Here is a 16,027-nt window from a genome sequence, read left to right as displayed (position 1 = left end):
ATGATAACAGTACCACCACCTGGTAGAACAGTAGACATGATAACAGTACCACCACCTGGTAGAACAGTAGACATGATAACAGTACCACCACCTGGTAGAACAGTAGACATGATAACAGTACCACCACCTGGTAGAACAGTAGACATGATAACAGTACCACCACCTGGTAGAACAGTAGATATGATAACAGTACCACCACCTGGTAGAACAGTAGATATGATAACAGTACCACCACCTGGTAGAACAGTAGATATAACAGTACCACCACCTGGTAGAACAGTAGACATGATAACAGTACCACCACCTGGTAGAACAGTAGATATGATAACAGTACCACCACCTGGTAGAACAGTAGATATGATAACAGTACCACCACCTGGTAGAACAGTAGATATCAGCCCTGCATTGGCTCCCAGTTAAATTCCGTATTGACTTTAAAATTCTTTTATTAACTTATAAAGCATTGCACGGGCTTGCTCCTGAGTACCTTCAGGAACTTATTTCCTATTACGAACCCCCACGCCCACTAAGATCACAGGGTGCTGGTTTTTTATTAGTTCCAAAAATTAATAAGGTAACAGCAGGGGGAAGAGCCTTTTCTTGTAAGGCCCCCCAGCTTTGGAATAATCTTCCTAAATGTGTCCGGGACTCCGACACAGTCACAATCTTTAAGTCTAGGTTGAAAACCCACTTATTTAGTTTAGCGTTTGATAATGAATATCCCCCTTAGATAAAGGTACAGATCCAGGGGTTCATAGATGAAGGGTTTTATGGTAGACTGGGGCGCTGGTGCTGTCGTCCTGTCACTGCTCGTGGTCACTCAAGTTTGTTGACAGTGCAGTGGACGGATGCCATTGTCTCAGAATGCCCCCAAGCCTATGTTACCTTCTGGTTCTGCCTTTTTAGCTAGGCTGTAATAATTTAACTAAATGCCGGAGTTGCTGCCACACTCCGGAAATGTTTATAATTTTACCTGTCCTGTATATGTCCTCATACAGAGCTAATTTTCCCTGTTTCATTTCTCCACATGGCTGCCCGCCTGCTTGAGGAATAATGAGATGAGGAGACCAGCGATCCATCCTTGGCCAGCCACCTCCTGCCTAACCGGATGCATACATCATGATGGACATTATTACATCTTTTTTCTTTTCTTTCTCTTCTTTCTGTCTAAATTGTTGTTGTTGTCATGGTGACCGGTGTCGGCCAGAGGAGGATGGGTTCCCCCCCTGAGTCTTGGTTCCTCTCAAGGTTTCTTCCTCATGCAAAAACTAGGGAGTTTTTCCTTGCCACTGTCGCCTTTGGCTTGCTCACTGGGGGCTAGGACTCGGCACTTGTAAAGCTGCTTTGTGACAACAACTGTTGTAAAAAGCGCTATATAAATAAAATTTGATTGATTGATTGATAGATATGATAACAGTACCACCACCTGGTAGAACAGTAGATATGATAACAGTACCACCACCTGGTAGAACAGTAGACATGATAACAGTACCACCACCTGGTAGAACAGTAGACATGATATGGAACATCATGGCAGCCGTTCAGGCATGAATGAAACTCCTCTTGGATAATTGCACTACCAGAGATGTACATGTTAAGTGAAAACATTTATTTTTACTATAGGCATAGTCTGTATGCAGAAATAGGAGAGGAGTCATAGGATAAAGATGAATCTCTTAAAAAAATGTTAAATATCAAAAAATATTTTTCAATAAAACGCATTATCAGAATGGGCTTTTCATAAACGTTTTCCAGTGATCAAGCCAAGCCATTTAAGTTTAGGATTACAAGTTTTTATAATTTTTCAGTACATACATTTTCATTTTTCATGTGCATACATAACTATGTACATATAATTATGCAAGCAAATTCTTACATGCAATTCAAATTGTTTAATAAAGGACACTGGATGGTGTCAGATTATTCTGTGCTACAAACATCCAGATAGAGGCACAGTATTTCAAATGCCCCATTACATCCATTCATAATAACTGGGCTACATTCGACTGACTGAAGAAAGGATTGTTCTCTGTGCCAATGCAGTGAATCAACTGAGATAATAATTGCAAAGTAACTGCAATGAAGGTGAAAATAGGAAATATCCAAAAAAGGCACCCTGAGTCCAAGCTCCACATACAACACTGTGGGCTTCCCTTTCGTTCCATGTTAAGGCCACAGTAATCATTAGAGGGTTTTACTAGGCAATAGAAATGTCTTGTTTGTGGACCGCATGCCTAAACAGATTTTACTCATTACAATATCACAGGGTTCACTGGTCTTGGCTAAAATAATGTCATATCTGCACATAATTGTAACTCCAACATTAATAACTGTAATAAATAATGTTTCTATCAAGAGTACAAAAAACATCCAGGAATATTTCAAATGATATAGCCATGAGTTTGAAGGCACCGGCATAAGAAGACTATTAATAGCACCAAGGAAACTCCACTCCCTGGAATCTTTGCTATTCAACATCTGTACAAATGTCTAACGAACGTGAAACAATAAGGCACATGATGCAATATTTGACATTCATATCATAATTCTTTTGGGCACAGTGATGATTGAAACCATTCGTAAGAGTGCGATCAGTGCTTGTTTACACAGTACTGTTTAATGTACTGGAGAGGTGCAGAGCAGTCTTTCATTTAGGTGATGCTGTGCCTGTCCTTTACTGTCTGCAGCAGTTCCAGCGTGCACCCTGCATCACCCTGATCTGGTCAAGCTCACCCTTTAGTCTTTAAGCCTGAGTGGTTTTGGATAGTGCTTTAGGTAGAGTAGTCAACCCCATTGTGCTCCACAGAGGGACTCAGTGGGCTAACTAGGTAGCTGTGTGCTTTGGGCAGCTTGGCTCTAGGCTCTTAAAGTGCTGTCTCGAAGATCACCAGGTTGGAGGCTTTGCTGGGGGGCACACCGTTTGCCAGGTCAGGTCGGCTGCGGATCATATAAGCCTGCAGGCAGATGAGAGGGTGTAGGTGAATGTATGCGGCTAAGGAGATGCACAAGGCCCTTTCAGAAGACTTGGAGGGAGATGAAACATATCTCTCATTTCCATTGTCAGCCAACAAAGCACTTCCAAACACAAGAACACACACAATAGACAAGCGAATGGCTGCAAAATTCCCCCTTCTTTAATATCATTATTTTGCAGAAATCAAAACCTTACATTGTATCCAAGAACACTGATTGGCTGAGAAAGAAGTCGACAGACAAAAAGACACCTGGCGTTCTATTTCTTTTTTTTTTCGGATGGAAAAGAAAAAGTCCCTGATGACACAAAGGGGCGACCGACAAACAGTTGGCCGTCCTATCAGATATACTCCCAATTGAGCTCACATTCACGGGACACAAAGACGGAGCAGCGCGGTATCAGGTGATGTGCGTTTGAAAACCCACCGGTCAGCTCCACAGGGCCCACTCCCTGAATGAGCTCAGCGGGGAGAGGCGCACTGGGGAACCTGATCCGGAGAGAGAGCAGGGGGGCAAAAGGCTCCTACAATGTCCCTCCCCCATCGGCTCACCGCTGGAGAGGGAGAAACTGATACCGACTAAAGGCACAATGGCCGGGGCTCTTTGAAATACTACGTTTGGAGCGTTGCTGGCATTGGCACATGCAGCCTGGCCAGCAAACAGGACAGGAGGAGAAAAAACACGCTGCAGAGCTCAGAGAAGGCCATGCGATCAACAGCAGCACACGGCTCCTGTGGTCAGTGTGTGTGTGTGTGTGTGTGTGTGTGTGTGTGTGTGTGTGTGTGTGTGTGTGTGTGTGTGTGTGTGTGTGTGTGTGAACGTCACAGCATGGGCTGTGTGAGAAGGGATTAACTCGAGTCACAGTGTGAATACATTTCTGTGAATGAGTGTGAGAACTGCCCCGTGTACCTGTTTTGCCTGCTGTATTAGGGAGGCTGCCTCCGCCCTCCCCGACTGCTGCACCATCTTGTACAATATTCCTTCCTTGTTCTGCAGCAGAACATGGGGCTCATCATACTCATGGATCTGGCCAGCATCAAGAACCTGCAAGTATCAAACCTTCTGTCAGTTGCTTCAACAAAGAACCTCTAAGCATTCTGTACATAAAATGTGCTACTCATCTAGAGTTAGCATAATCTCATCGTACAGGTTTTGCCCACCATTACTTTTCCACCCCAACACTGCCCTTCAGACCATGACTAGCAATAATTACAACAGTTGGTAAGCCAGTAAGCTGTAATAGCATCAGTCAAGTAGGCGTGTGTGTGAGGTAAATAGTCATTATGCGAGATTTGAGTTGTTCAGGTGGAGGGGTGTGTTGTGGTTTAGCTAATCATACAGTTCCACTGCATGGAATACTAAATTGACCACAGAGGAGAGAAATGACAAAGTAGAATAAGCCAGTATGTCACAAGATACTTCATATCGTGATTCTTATCCATTGTGCAGTTTATCCAACTTATCCAACTGATTTGCCTCCTCTATACCCACAAACATCACTATTGGGGGAAAAATGTCTCTTTTCTCTGTCCACTCACACCGTCAGCCGACCTATAGACATGCATATCTAGACCTATAGACCTATAGACATGCATATCTAGATGACATCTTGCAACATGAAGTGCCGGGGAAACCAACTGATGGGATAAAAACGTAGTATATGACACTTACAATATGAATAGTATATGACAAAGTGCAACTTTTGTAAGTTTTGTATTTTCTGATAAATGCTGCACATGAAAACATTAATGTAAACAAGCATGCATGTTAAGGTTTCCAAAGAAAAGCAGTAATAAAGCTATAATAATAATAATAATGTTTTTATACTAGTGAACTGCCACAACTGTGTCTCTGCTCTAGGAGATCCAGTGAGATATATTGTGCTGTTATGTGCGAAACCTCAGATAAGCCTGTGTGGTGTACAACGTATGACCCTTGCAACGAGGCTGGAGACAGTGCCACACACCAGTATGCGGTCACTGTCTATGATCGTGTTCAGCCTGTGGGCGATGGTGAGGACTGTGCACTCCTGGAACTTCTCCCGAATGGTCTTCTGAATGAGCTCATCTGTTCTGTAAAGTGCAGACACACAACCACAGTGCCCCAAGCTAAGACACAGGTGAATGAGACGTGTTATTTCTATAGCCCACCAGGTACTGCACAGTTCACTCTGTATTTTCCAGAGAGACATTACAGCTGGGCAAGAATGACGGCTGAGGTGAAGAGATGAAGTGTAAAATACAGAGTCTCGCACCTGGGGTCTACATTAGCTGTGGCCTCATCGATGATGAGGATGCGGTTCTTCCTCAGGATGGCCCTGGCCAAACATACGAGCTGTCGCTGGCCAACACTGAAGTTGGAACCAGATTCAGCCAAAACTGCCTCTAGCTTATTGGGCAACTCCTCCACCACTGGCTTCAGCTGGACCTGTGTGTATGTATGCACATAAACATACGAATTTGAGCTGGACTTTGGGAGCACATATGAATGGACTATTTCTTTAATTACACGTATGTAGTCAAAGTTCAAGGTCCAAATTTGAGTCCAGAGTATGACAGCACATGCATATTAGTCTTGTGGAACATGTTTGTATTTGGATCACTGTACTTCTATATATAAAGTTTGTCAAACTTATGTAACACCCTGCCTGACGTCCTATGCAATAAAGGCAGGGACCTGAGTCCCAACGTGAGTGGTTGCTAAACCGGGTGTGTATTTATATAAACAACCTATAACAGCTTAATCCGCTCAAACTAATGGGTTTTAAGGAACAACACGTAAGCAAAGACTATATGCAAAAATCGTAGCAAAAGGTTTACTATGCAACCTGAGGTAAATGAGCTAGTGTTTACAGGTTCCACGCTACGGTTAGCATGTGTGTTATGGCACGAACGTTTCGCCCCACATATGCGTACACACACTAAAGACCGGTATAGACCTGCTGTGTCTGTGCAAGCACTGTGTGTGTGTGTGTGTGTGTGTGTACACCTCCTCCAAAGCCTTCCACAGATCCTCGTCTGAATGCTGCTTAAAGGGGTCCAGGTTCTTTCTCATGGTGCCAGTAAATAAAACTGGATCCTGCGGAATGATGGACATCTTTTGGCGGAGGTCGTGGAGGCCAATTTGAGAGGTCAGTACGCCGTCCACATAGATCTTGCCCTCTGGTTCTGCCAGGCGGAACAGCGCTGAGATCAGAGAGCTCTTCCCCGCGCCAGTCCTACCCACAATACCGACCTTACCAATGCAACAGACAAGATGATAAGCTAGTGATAAACAAAGGATTTGGATCAACACGAAGTCTGATAGATTCGAAATGCACTAATGATAAGCTTATGATAACTGGCATTGCTGTGTTCCACTCACCTTCTCTCTGGGTCTGAATATTGCGGTCATGTTTTTTAGGACCACAGGTCCATCAGGACCGTAGGAAAAATTGACCTGATCAAATGTGATCAAGCCCTGGTTTGGCCAATCAGGAGGCGGGTGTAGCTGTGTTTCCCATGGTGCTTCATCCTCCAGCTCCGTGTACTCCACCACCCGCTCTACTGATGTCATCTGGACATACACAGTAAAACAAAACACCATATGGGGAGGGGGAGGGATTAGTGTGACAAATATAAAACCACTGACAGCCTAGGAGTGTTCCTGGAGGCCAGTGGTAAAGAGGCAAAGGAAGCTCCTACCATGTTCTCCACCTCTGCACTCTGTCGGACCCCCCACTGAAACATGCCCATCAGGGTGACGGCGTAAGACAGGGCCAGGCCCACGGAACCAGCTTCCAGATCTCATAGACACAGGACAGAGTGGCATGTGAATACAATACATGTGTACAGTATCATTTACACACACACACACACACACACACACACACACACACACACACACACACACACACACACACACACACACACACACACACACACACACACACACACACGATAACTGACTGGTTACAACACTACTCTAGACATGGATGAACCTTAGCCATGCCGGACTTTCCACAGTGCTTTTAAGCTGTGTCCACAAGGCCCACAGTGGTATGTCTTGCTGCAAGTTTTAAATCAGTTCAAATGGCTATTTGGAAAAATGTAAAACATCCAACCCTAAAACTTTTAAATGAGGTCTGTTCTACACTAGTGATGATTTTAACTACCGTCTCTCAGCAGCAGGCATCCAAACGCTGTTACACTGACGAAAATGGAACACATGCCGTCCAGGCGTACTGCCAGCCAACGTGATGTGGTCAGGAACAGGAACCAAGCCTCTGTATGGACACAATTTCCAGATTAGACTGGATCAGATTTGAGCCAAAAGCTGCAGAACGAAACAGTGTATTCACACCACAGGACGTCCAGGTCACCAAACCTGAGTGCAGATCCTGATGAGCATCAAAGGTTTTCTGAAACCTTTCTTCAGCCTTGAAGGCACGGATGGTCCACAGGCCTTGCAGGGAGGATGATAAGTGGGAGAACACAGGGCTCCGGGCTACAGACACAAGCAACATTTTAACCAAGCTATGGCTACATTAAAACATCGTCATATTCAGCTATGACAGCATAATGCCTCATTATAGTCAGCTGAAAACACTCACTAGTAGATTCAAGACGTTTGATATCACGAGAGGTCTGTAGGAAGTAGCGTCGCAAGAACAGAAAGACTATGAGAAGGGGCAGCACAGGGATCAGGATCCAGGGAATGACTGATGTTGCCACAGCGATGACACCTAAAATCTGCAAAAACACCTGGAGCGAGACAGACACCGTAAGTTCTTTGTCATGGTGGTGAACTACAGAATTGGACTCTGAAGAACTGCTGAACAGCTTTCACCTGCAATAGTGCCACCTACACATCCCCATTATCTTAGCCATGACTTGACATTTTCTGAGAGTACGCATGCAACACAGGCACATCCCTGGTTTTCAAATCCTCAAAAGTCTTTCTCCTTTCCTCTAAACATGCAATCATGGGCATAGTGTAACTGATGTCATGATGACTATGTTGTGGCACACCAAAAATGGACAAAGGATTTTCTTTCCTAGCTTGGTGGTCTTTACTAGTTGGCCATTGAAAACGTTTGCTGATGGCATGACAACTCTCAAAAAAAGGTCCATATGGCAAGTTAAGAAGTCTTTCCCCCTCAAAGCTGCAACTCCAAGCTATTGGCCTGGGTAAAACATCTGCACTGATGTCCATGCTGCTAAGGGTGACAAAAGTGAAATGCGCACTCTCTGTGTGGCACAGGAAAGATGGGACAGCTATTTCTAGTTGGACCTAATGAGCCAAGACAGGGGTCATTCTTTTGACAAAATGGGTGACAAATGACTTTAGAAGGGGAGTAGACCGTGTTTATGTGGGCCCAGGCATTTGAGAGCAGTGGGTCCAACCATAGACAAAAAATAAAACTCAAAGCCCTTCGATCTATGTGGACGGCTAGAGGCCTTCACTTATTGTCTATAGACTCCATGACTTTGCTTAAAATCACCACAGTAGCTAATAGTGAGAAGGAGACAGTGGGAAAGGCCACTGAAAGACTGAGTGACAATGGTCAAGATGTTAGAATCCTTTCAGTGTGCCGGCCACCAAGAGAGAAAAGGAAGGATCCCCGTTCCTGACAAAATGAAAAACGCTTTAATGGAAGACCATTGTGCTTTTTTTATTTAGTCTGTCAAGTATCAAACAATGGCACTTCGTGGACATGAAGTGGCGTTTGTCTTGGGTGCGTGCACACACACACACACACACACACACACACACACACACACACACACAATGCTGTTACAAGGGGAAAAGTCGATCTACTGTGGTTAAAGTGCTTAACAGAATGAGCAGAAATTTATTTTGCATCACGAGTGATAGGAAATTTAGCATTGCTGCCAGCTACATTTTCAAACACACCCACACACCACAGCTTACTTCAATAAAGTCCACAAAAGTCCAGGGCATTAAGGAGTCTACATGACCAATGTCCTTGGAGAAGCGGTTTAGGATTCTTCCTAGAGAAAACAGGAGAAAGTTAGTTAGCTCTTCTCTTTCAAAACCAGCAACAAAGACTTTTATCTAGCCATCACTAATTATCTAAGTCTGATATCCACACTGCTGTTCTCCTGTGTTAGGGAGGAAAACAATAAGATAAAACAGGTAGCTTAAAAATGAGGTCTGGTGTTATTTAGAGCAGTGTTAATTGCAGGAATTATTTTCAATTTTATCTTATCACAAGTAGTATAATATTGCCTGCAGTAAAGGCCCTTTAACCCACAGAACAATCTGATCAACACTAAACAATGGATTCAAAGCAAAAATTTTAATTCATTCCTGCTCACTAGGTGAGGAAAAGCAGCACAACATTTAAGGTCATCATTGTGGAAGGACTACGGACACTAACAATATACTGTGTTCTGGCATTCATCTGGGGTTGAAACAGCTCATTCCATTCATTTGAAACACATTCATCAACCACCTTGCAAAGCATCCGAAAAGGATCAACAATCACGTATCGTCGTGACTAACTCGGGCTTTGTTTCTAAGGAAAAGATCATCTGTGCATGGGGCTGTTCTCCGTTCACAAACAATGATGAACAAAAGAGAGGATGCAGATCATGCCGTGAAGCATCTGCTATGCAGGGAGATGTTGAGTTAATGGGTCAACTCCTCTTCCCAGACTAATCAAAACTGTTTTATAAGCTTTCTTTCAGGCCCTGTGTTAATGTTAGAGTACCCACTACTGATAATGCAGCCAAAGTAATGGACTCCACCTCTGAAAACTACCATCTCGAAAACCATAAAACTATAAAGGCTATTAAGACTTTAAATAGAAATAGAACCACAGGTCACAGCCTTTTGGTCTTCAGAGGCAGAAAACAAAACTAAGATTTATTTTCTATCTGAAATATTCAAATTTTGAGCAATTAGTGTTCAAAGTGTCAGGCAGTACAAAGGCAGCCCCATCAGGTCCCGTCTCCCAGGGAACAGCAGGCAGCGCCTCCATGATCGGCAGCCGTGCTCGGGTACCATGTGACTACATCAGTAGCAGCGACAACGAACCCATGCAGGTGAGTTCAAAGTTCTGGGTACTCTAACACAGAGTATGTAAAGTCAGTGACCAGCCATAGTGATCCTCCTCTTCACTGAAGAAAGATTCAAAGCCAAGGCTCTAGGTGCCCAAAATTTTATATAAGCTTAGAGCTATCCACAGAAACCGTTTAAAACTGCTTTTTCTCAAAATAAAAGATCCATTAACTAATGTCAACACAGTATGTGCTAAATTAGGTGCATGACATTTCGGCCTTTAGCATTATTAACCTACTTTTAATGAGTGTGTTTGAGTTCAGAAACCATAACTCAACACAGCCACTCATAAATAACATCTTATCTAGACAACTCTAAAGAGCAAGGCACATTAATTAAACCATGGAAGCATTATAAAGGCTTTCTCTACTGTTGTGTTCAGATTTTCCTAAAAATTGCTTATCGACCCACGGCCTCGTTCTACAGATAAGAGGAGAAAGAGAGTGGTCCGACAGGCCCGGGGCCAGGTGTTTGCTCTGGTTAACGCCTCCTCACACACCTGCCCACGGCGCTTTCACGCGAGCCGTTTGCCAGGCGCCGGAGCTGAAGCGGTTCCCATGTTCTCTAAAGCTCTGGACACACGCCGTGTGGACTCAACTCCACAGAGCAAACAACAGAATCTAAAGTAAACGCTATTAAGACTGAATCACCCCGGCTTCTTCTTTGTGTTGGCCCTCGATCAAGGAGGTGTGGAAATCGGGGTCTGTGACACATTAAAGAGTTTACTCTCTGCCGTGTAACTCTTGTGGCAACACTCCATTTATTTACAGTGGCAGAATGCCAGTTCAAGACAGAGTGATACCATGATAGCAATAAAAAGACTTATCTTTAAATGACACACATTCACAAAAAAATAACATTTCTTTTGTTGAAGTGGGGGATTTAGGTTTCTTCTTTATTATCTATCTACAAGAGAGGAAAGTAGCACAACCTTTTTTTCCCCCATGATTATGAAACTAATAGCAGTAATATTCTAAATCAATATAATCTAAAGTAAAGATTTCACTTTTGCAATTGACAATTCAAGTAATGATTAGAGATAGTAATGAACTTCTACTCTCCTCTTGATCGAATTCTAATACAGCCTACATTCTAATACCTAGCAGAAAAGGAATGAAAATGTCACAGTTGTAAATGCTACTATAGAACTAAAGGAGCTGCTGAAACCAACTCTGTCCATTTAAAACCATGGACACACATAAACAAAGTCACTGCACACTGCCTATCTTTGACATACAACTGAAGCTGCTAGTTGAAGCTGTCAGCATAATAAGTATAAAAAAAAAAAGAATACATTTAATGTGAAATGTGAATTCCAACTACCCTGAAGCTCCTTTAAAAAATATATATAAAAATCTTACAGAACACAATATAGGGTTTGCAAGCAGTCTGCTGTTGCCAGTGACTGACTAGAATACTCACAGAGACTGCATTAGCTAAGGGGTCATTTAAAAGGTACACATGCACATTAAAAAAAATGTTATGCAAGTGTCATTGTTAGACAGCTTTGAGTATTTCAGAAACTTGTTCTCCTGGGATTTTCACACTCAGTGCCTATAGAGTTTACACAGAATGGTGAGAAAAACGAACATCAGTTCCACCGGTAGAAAGACGTCGAGAGAGGTCAGAGGAGAATGGCCACGCTGGTTCACACGGGCAGGATGACTGACTCAAACAACTGTTCTTTACAACACGGGGAGCAGAAAAGCAATTCTGAACACAGAAGACACAGAACCATTGAACCTTGAGGTTGATGGCCCATGACAGCAGAAGCTCACATTGGCCTCCACTCCAGGAGCAGAATTAGTGGTAGTGAAGTGGCATGTGGAATTTATTCTTTGCACAAATTGGGCCTCCCTAATTTCAACCATCAGTTGAATTCCAGACTACATCATTGTTGCTGATTATGTGCATACAAGCTGTAGGACGTAGTAAAACATTTTAGTACAAGTGCCCACATGTATAAGGACATTTCAGACCTCCATCAGCTGCACAATCAAAGAGCTTCTGAACTTTCAGCAGGTGTAACCAGTTTTTGTTCAGAATAGTAGATAAGAATCCTCTCTCTCTCTCTCAATCTCTCATTATTTCACACTTGTGCACGCACACACACACACACAGCCCAGTCTATGCTGCCCTCTTCTGGACAATCAATACTCTTATTAATTTTCAAATTATGAAGACTATAGATCACATATGTCAAAGTCAAGGCCCGCGGGCCAGATCCGGCCCGTGAATTGATTATCTATGGCCCCCTGGATGATATTTAATTACTGTTAGAACCGGCCCGCAGGCCACAGCCGCCCGCTGGTGTTTTGCACGCACAAACACTACATTCCCCACAATGCAACGGTAGCCCGCGAAGTCACTGCAGCGCGCACAAGCAACGAGGGTCAGCGCGGCGAAAATAACGTAATCGCAGTGGCTCAGCTAGTGCGCGAGCGTCTCGCGCGCTGTCGATTCGCGAGGTCGTGCGTCTCTCGAATTTTGTACTTTGCGCGCCGCGCCTCAGCGCAATGAACAAAGTCATGTTTGCAGGGTTCATACACCTTTATAAGGTGGAATTCAAGCACTTGTACGTCACTTTCAAGGTCCATTTCAATATTTCCCAGCACGTTAAACTTAATTAAGTTAAATATTTATACATATACTCGAAATGATTCTAAATAATTAGCTTTTTATTCACATTATTTAATGGTTGTTTATTTTCAAAACGCCCAATATTAACGTCTTCACGTTCTCTCATGTTTCGTCCTGGAATTACAAGAGGCTCGTATTTGTTAATGTAATAAAAGAGAACTGTTCAGTCAGATAGCTATTTGTTGTGAAACGAAGTAGTTACAATTTCAAGCATTTTCAAGTACTTTAGCTTAAATTCCAGCACTTTTCAAACCTTTATTACTTTATTCATGTTTGCTTGTTGAAAAATATTTTCACTTGAAATTACTGACAGATCCATAAGAAAATATTGCTTTATTCATTTAAGCATTAAATAATATACACTGTGTTAGGTCTTGGTTCAATAGGCTATGTGCAATCATTTTAATATTGTAGCGTAGCAAGGGTTTGTTATTGTTGTTGTTCTGTGTTGGGTGGGTGTAGTTAAAGAGGCGGAGTATTCACGACTCCCATGATGCTCTGCGAGTCATACGTTCGGGCTCACCGTCTCTGACGAGTCAGTAAGAGGGTAGACACGAGTGTGTATGTGTGTACTTGGTGCGTCCTCAGTGCAGCTAAAAGAGCAAAAAGACTGCACTGTTGGTTTCTAAATAAACTACATGAAAATGAGCTACCCGCATCCGACCTCCTTCTTGGCTTTGCCACAATATGTTTTAATAAACATTGAACCAGTCCGGCCCTCGGCTTGTAGCAAATTTGTTTTTTTGGCCCTCGGTGTATTTGACTTTGACATCCCTGCTATAGATGATGTTGATCTTTAGGAAGGAGGGAGTGTTCCAGCACGTTTCCCAGACTCACCAACTGGATTGATGTCAAAGAAGCGGACCGGTGTCCTCAGGATACTGCTGAACATGCGGTTGTGGAGTGTCTGTGCAGAACACACCAGAGTGTTGAACATCAGCAGACTGCGAACGAAGCCAAAGATAATGGTGGCCACCGTCAAACCTGATGGAGAAGAACTTTGTGTAAGAATTACACTCCAGATTTTAAAACGGAGCACGTTAGCCTATTTTGTTAATGCATTACAAAATAGAAATGAAAATGTGATATTTATTATTTTACTATTTAAAAATAAAAAAAGTGTTTGTGTCTAGCCAAACCCATGTACCTGAGTAAACGCCCAGGTAGAAGTCAAGGGGGAGCTGTACACTGTGGCTGGTGTTCGTTCTGTTGATGAAGGTGAGATTACGGTTGATCACATCCAGCTTTTCCTGCTCTCCAGCCCTGTTAATACAGATCATGTAATCACTGCAGAAACATCTAGATAGCATTCTTCTATTCTGCAGATGATGGTATGCAAAATTTGATGCTTTGATATTTTCAGTAAGTCACTTACCAGTATGCAAGCCACCAGTCTTGAAGAATGTACGCAGTCTGTGAATCAAAACACAACGTTAGCTCAGCACAGCACCAGCACACACGACGGACAGAGCGAGTGAGGTGAGGGCGGGTTCACGCAGCTGGATGCACCTCCGCCAGCAGATTGAGCGCTACAAGGACTACGAGCAGGAGCACGCTGGCACCAGCCCTGAAGTATTTCAGATACAGGCGCATGCCAATGGTGCCGTCCGACCGGCTCTCCTCCGCCATCATCTGGGCAGATTCTGCCTGGCGATGACAAGATGACACAAATGGAAATGCTTATTTCATGCAAATGCATATTTCGGGATGGACAACAGGGGAGGGACTGCCAAAAACAGGATAGTTTCCAGTGAATCGTTAACAGTCTTAAATGAGACAAGAGCCATACGAAGTTCTGCATTCGATTCATTTGCATTTTCTGACAATGAGGTGCTTACTTTGTAACTAACACTAGGATGTCAATATCTGGTCCTGGAGGATCCAGCAATGTTTGGTGATTGCTTTTTAAGGTATTACCTTAAAATAGGCAAGTCACCATAACGATGCTGGACTCCAGCCCTCTTGTACCATAGTTTGACATTACGCTGTGAACTAATAAATTTTACAGAATGTATTTTCACTTAAATGTACATTAAAGTGAATTCTTCTCATTAAACCAAACTCACTGAGCTAAATAACAGAAGTTACCACAAGATGGCACAATTGGCACACACATTCTTCTTGTTACAACAGGTTATGAGTGTTTGAAGGAGCCAATTAGAATCAAGTAAACATACTGGCAGCTGGTCTGCGTCATCATTTACAGACAGCACTGAAGAGGTGCGTGAGCGCACGGAGTTCTGAGAAAAGGTTCGGCTGCGTGAGGGCTCTCCAGCTCCTCCGGCCTGCTCCTCATCCTCATCCGTCTTCAGCAGAGAGGTAAAGTCCACACCTGAACACAGCAGCTCAGGGTACGTGCCCTGCGCTACTATCTGACCCTGAGGGAAATATGTGAAATCATTCTAACTTGTCATGGAAATGGTTAAAGCTTGTGACTGCAAACTTTCCACATCAACATCACCTACACCAGAGAGACAGAGAGAAGAGATAAAAACTTAGAAAGATGTTTACACGCAAACTAGGCCATGATCAGGGTAAGTGGGGCGGGTGGGATTACAGAGATACAGAGAATGCAATACATGTTTAATTTAGCTGGCATCCATCATTTATAATTTAAGATGTTTACACACACTGAAACCTCGGCTAGGCTAAGACCACGCTGGGGTGCAACTAAACACTACACCTGGACAATCCAGAGAGTCTACACCCATTGCTCTCTGGGAGTATTATTAGTTCAGTGTTTTAAAGTTGGCGGGACGAGTGGATTCCCATAGTATGGCATTCCAGGAATGTGGAGCAGGCGACCTGCGAACACTCACCTCTTTCAAAACCAGGATGTAATCAGCTGCTTTCAGGTACTGCAGCTGGTGGGTGACCAGGATCCTCGGTTTCTTCTTCAAAATGCCACAGATGCATCTGCAAGTGCACAGGTGAAATGTAGCATCTGTACATAGATTTTAGGCCCACTAATGCAAAACAGGTAACATGGAATCCATTTGGGTTGCATACAGTTTTAAATGGGGCGTCAACATAAGGAAAAGCAAGTTTTAAAATGGTCGGCACAAGAACAGGCAGGAAAAGCAAGGCAATTGTGTCACAGGAACATCACACTGAGAGCAGCTCAAACAGGAAATCAGACCACTGTAGAGAGAAATGAAAGCAGGGAACACAATTCCAAAATCTCACTACAGCAACCAAGACCAAAAGGAGAGAAAACCAAAATACAGGAGTTCTTTGGAGAATTTTAAAATTCACAAAATGTTTTAATGTAGATACACAATAAAAATAAGATTATAAAAAATAAGCCATTATCCTAAAGAGTATATGTAAAAAAAATCCAAAATGTATA

At 43.2% G+C, this 16,027-nt stretch overlaps 1 protein-coding gene across 1 annotated transcript; it reads right to left on the bottom strand.

The window, feature by feature from the left end:
• Window positions 1–1,771: 1,771 nt before the first annotated feature.
• LOC143507642 (ATP-binding cassette sub-family C member 4-like) lies at window positions 1,772–15,635 on the bottom strand (the record flags this gene model as incomplete). Its single annotated transcript, XM_076996577.1, has 17 exons — window positions 1,772–2,954; window positions 3,883–4,017; window positions 4,940–5,045; window positions 5,228–5,400; window positions 5,962–6,207; window positions 6,337–6,528; window positions 6,657–6,757; window positions 7,127–7,237; window positions 7,339–7,458; window positions 7,565–7,715; window positions 8,887–8,966; window positions 13,516–13,662; window positions 13,826–13,941; window positions 14,054–14,091; window positions 14,188–14,325; window positions 14,856–15,056; window positions 15,498–15,635. Coding segments are annotated over 17 exons (2,283 nt in total), but the record flags the coding sequence as incomplete, so codon positions are not given.
• Window positions 15,636–16,027: the final 392 nt, after the last annotated feature.

The sequence above is a fragment of the Brachyhypopomus gauderio genome, unplaced genomic scaffold, assembly GCF_052324685.1.
Source record: "Brachyhypopomus gauderio isolate BG-103 unplaced genomic scaffold, BGAUD_0.2 sc707, whole genome shotgun sequence".
Taxonomy (NCBI): domain Eukaryota; kingdom Metazoa; phylum Chordata; class Actinopteri; order Gymnotiformes; family Hypopomidae; genus Brachyhypopomus; species Brachyhypopomus gauderio.
Note: the sequence above shows the minus strand (reverse complement) of the source record. Positions and strands in the feature narration are given on the sequence as shown.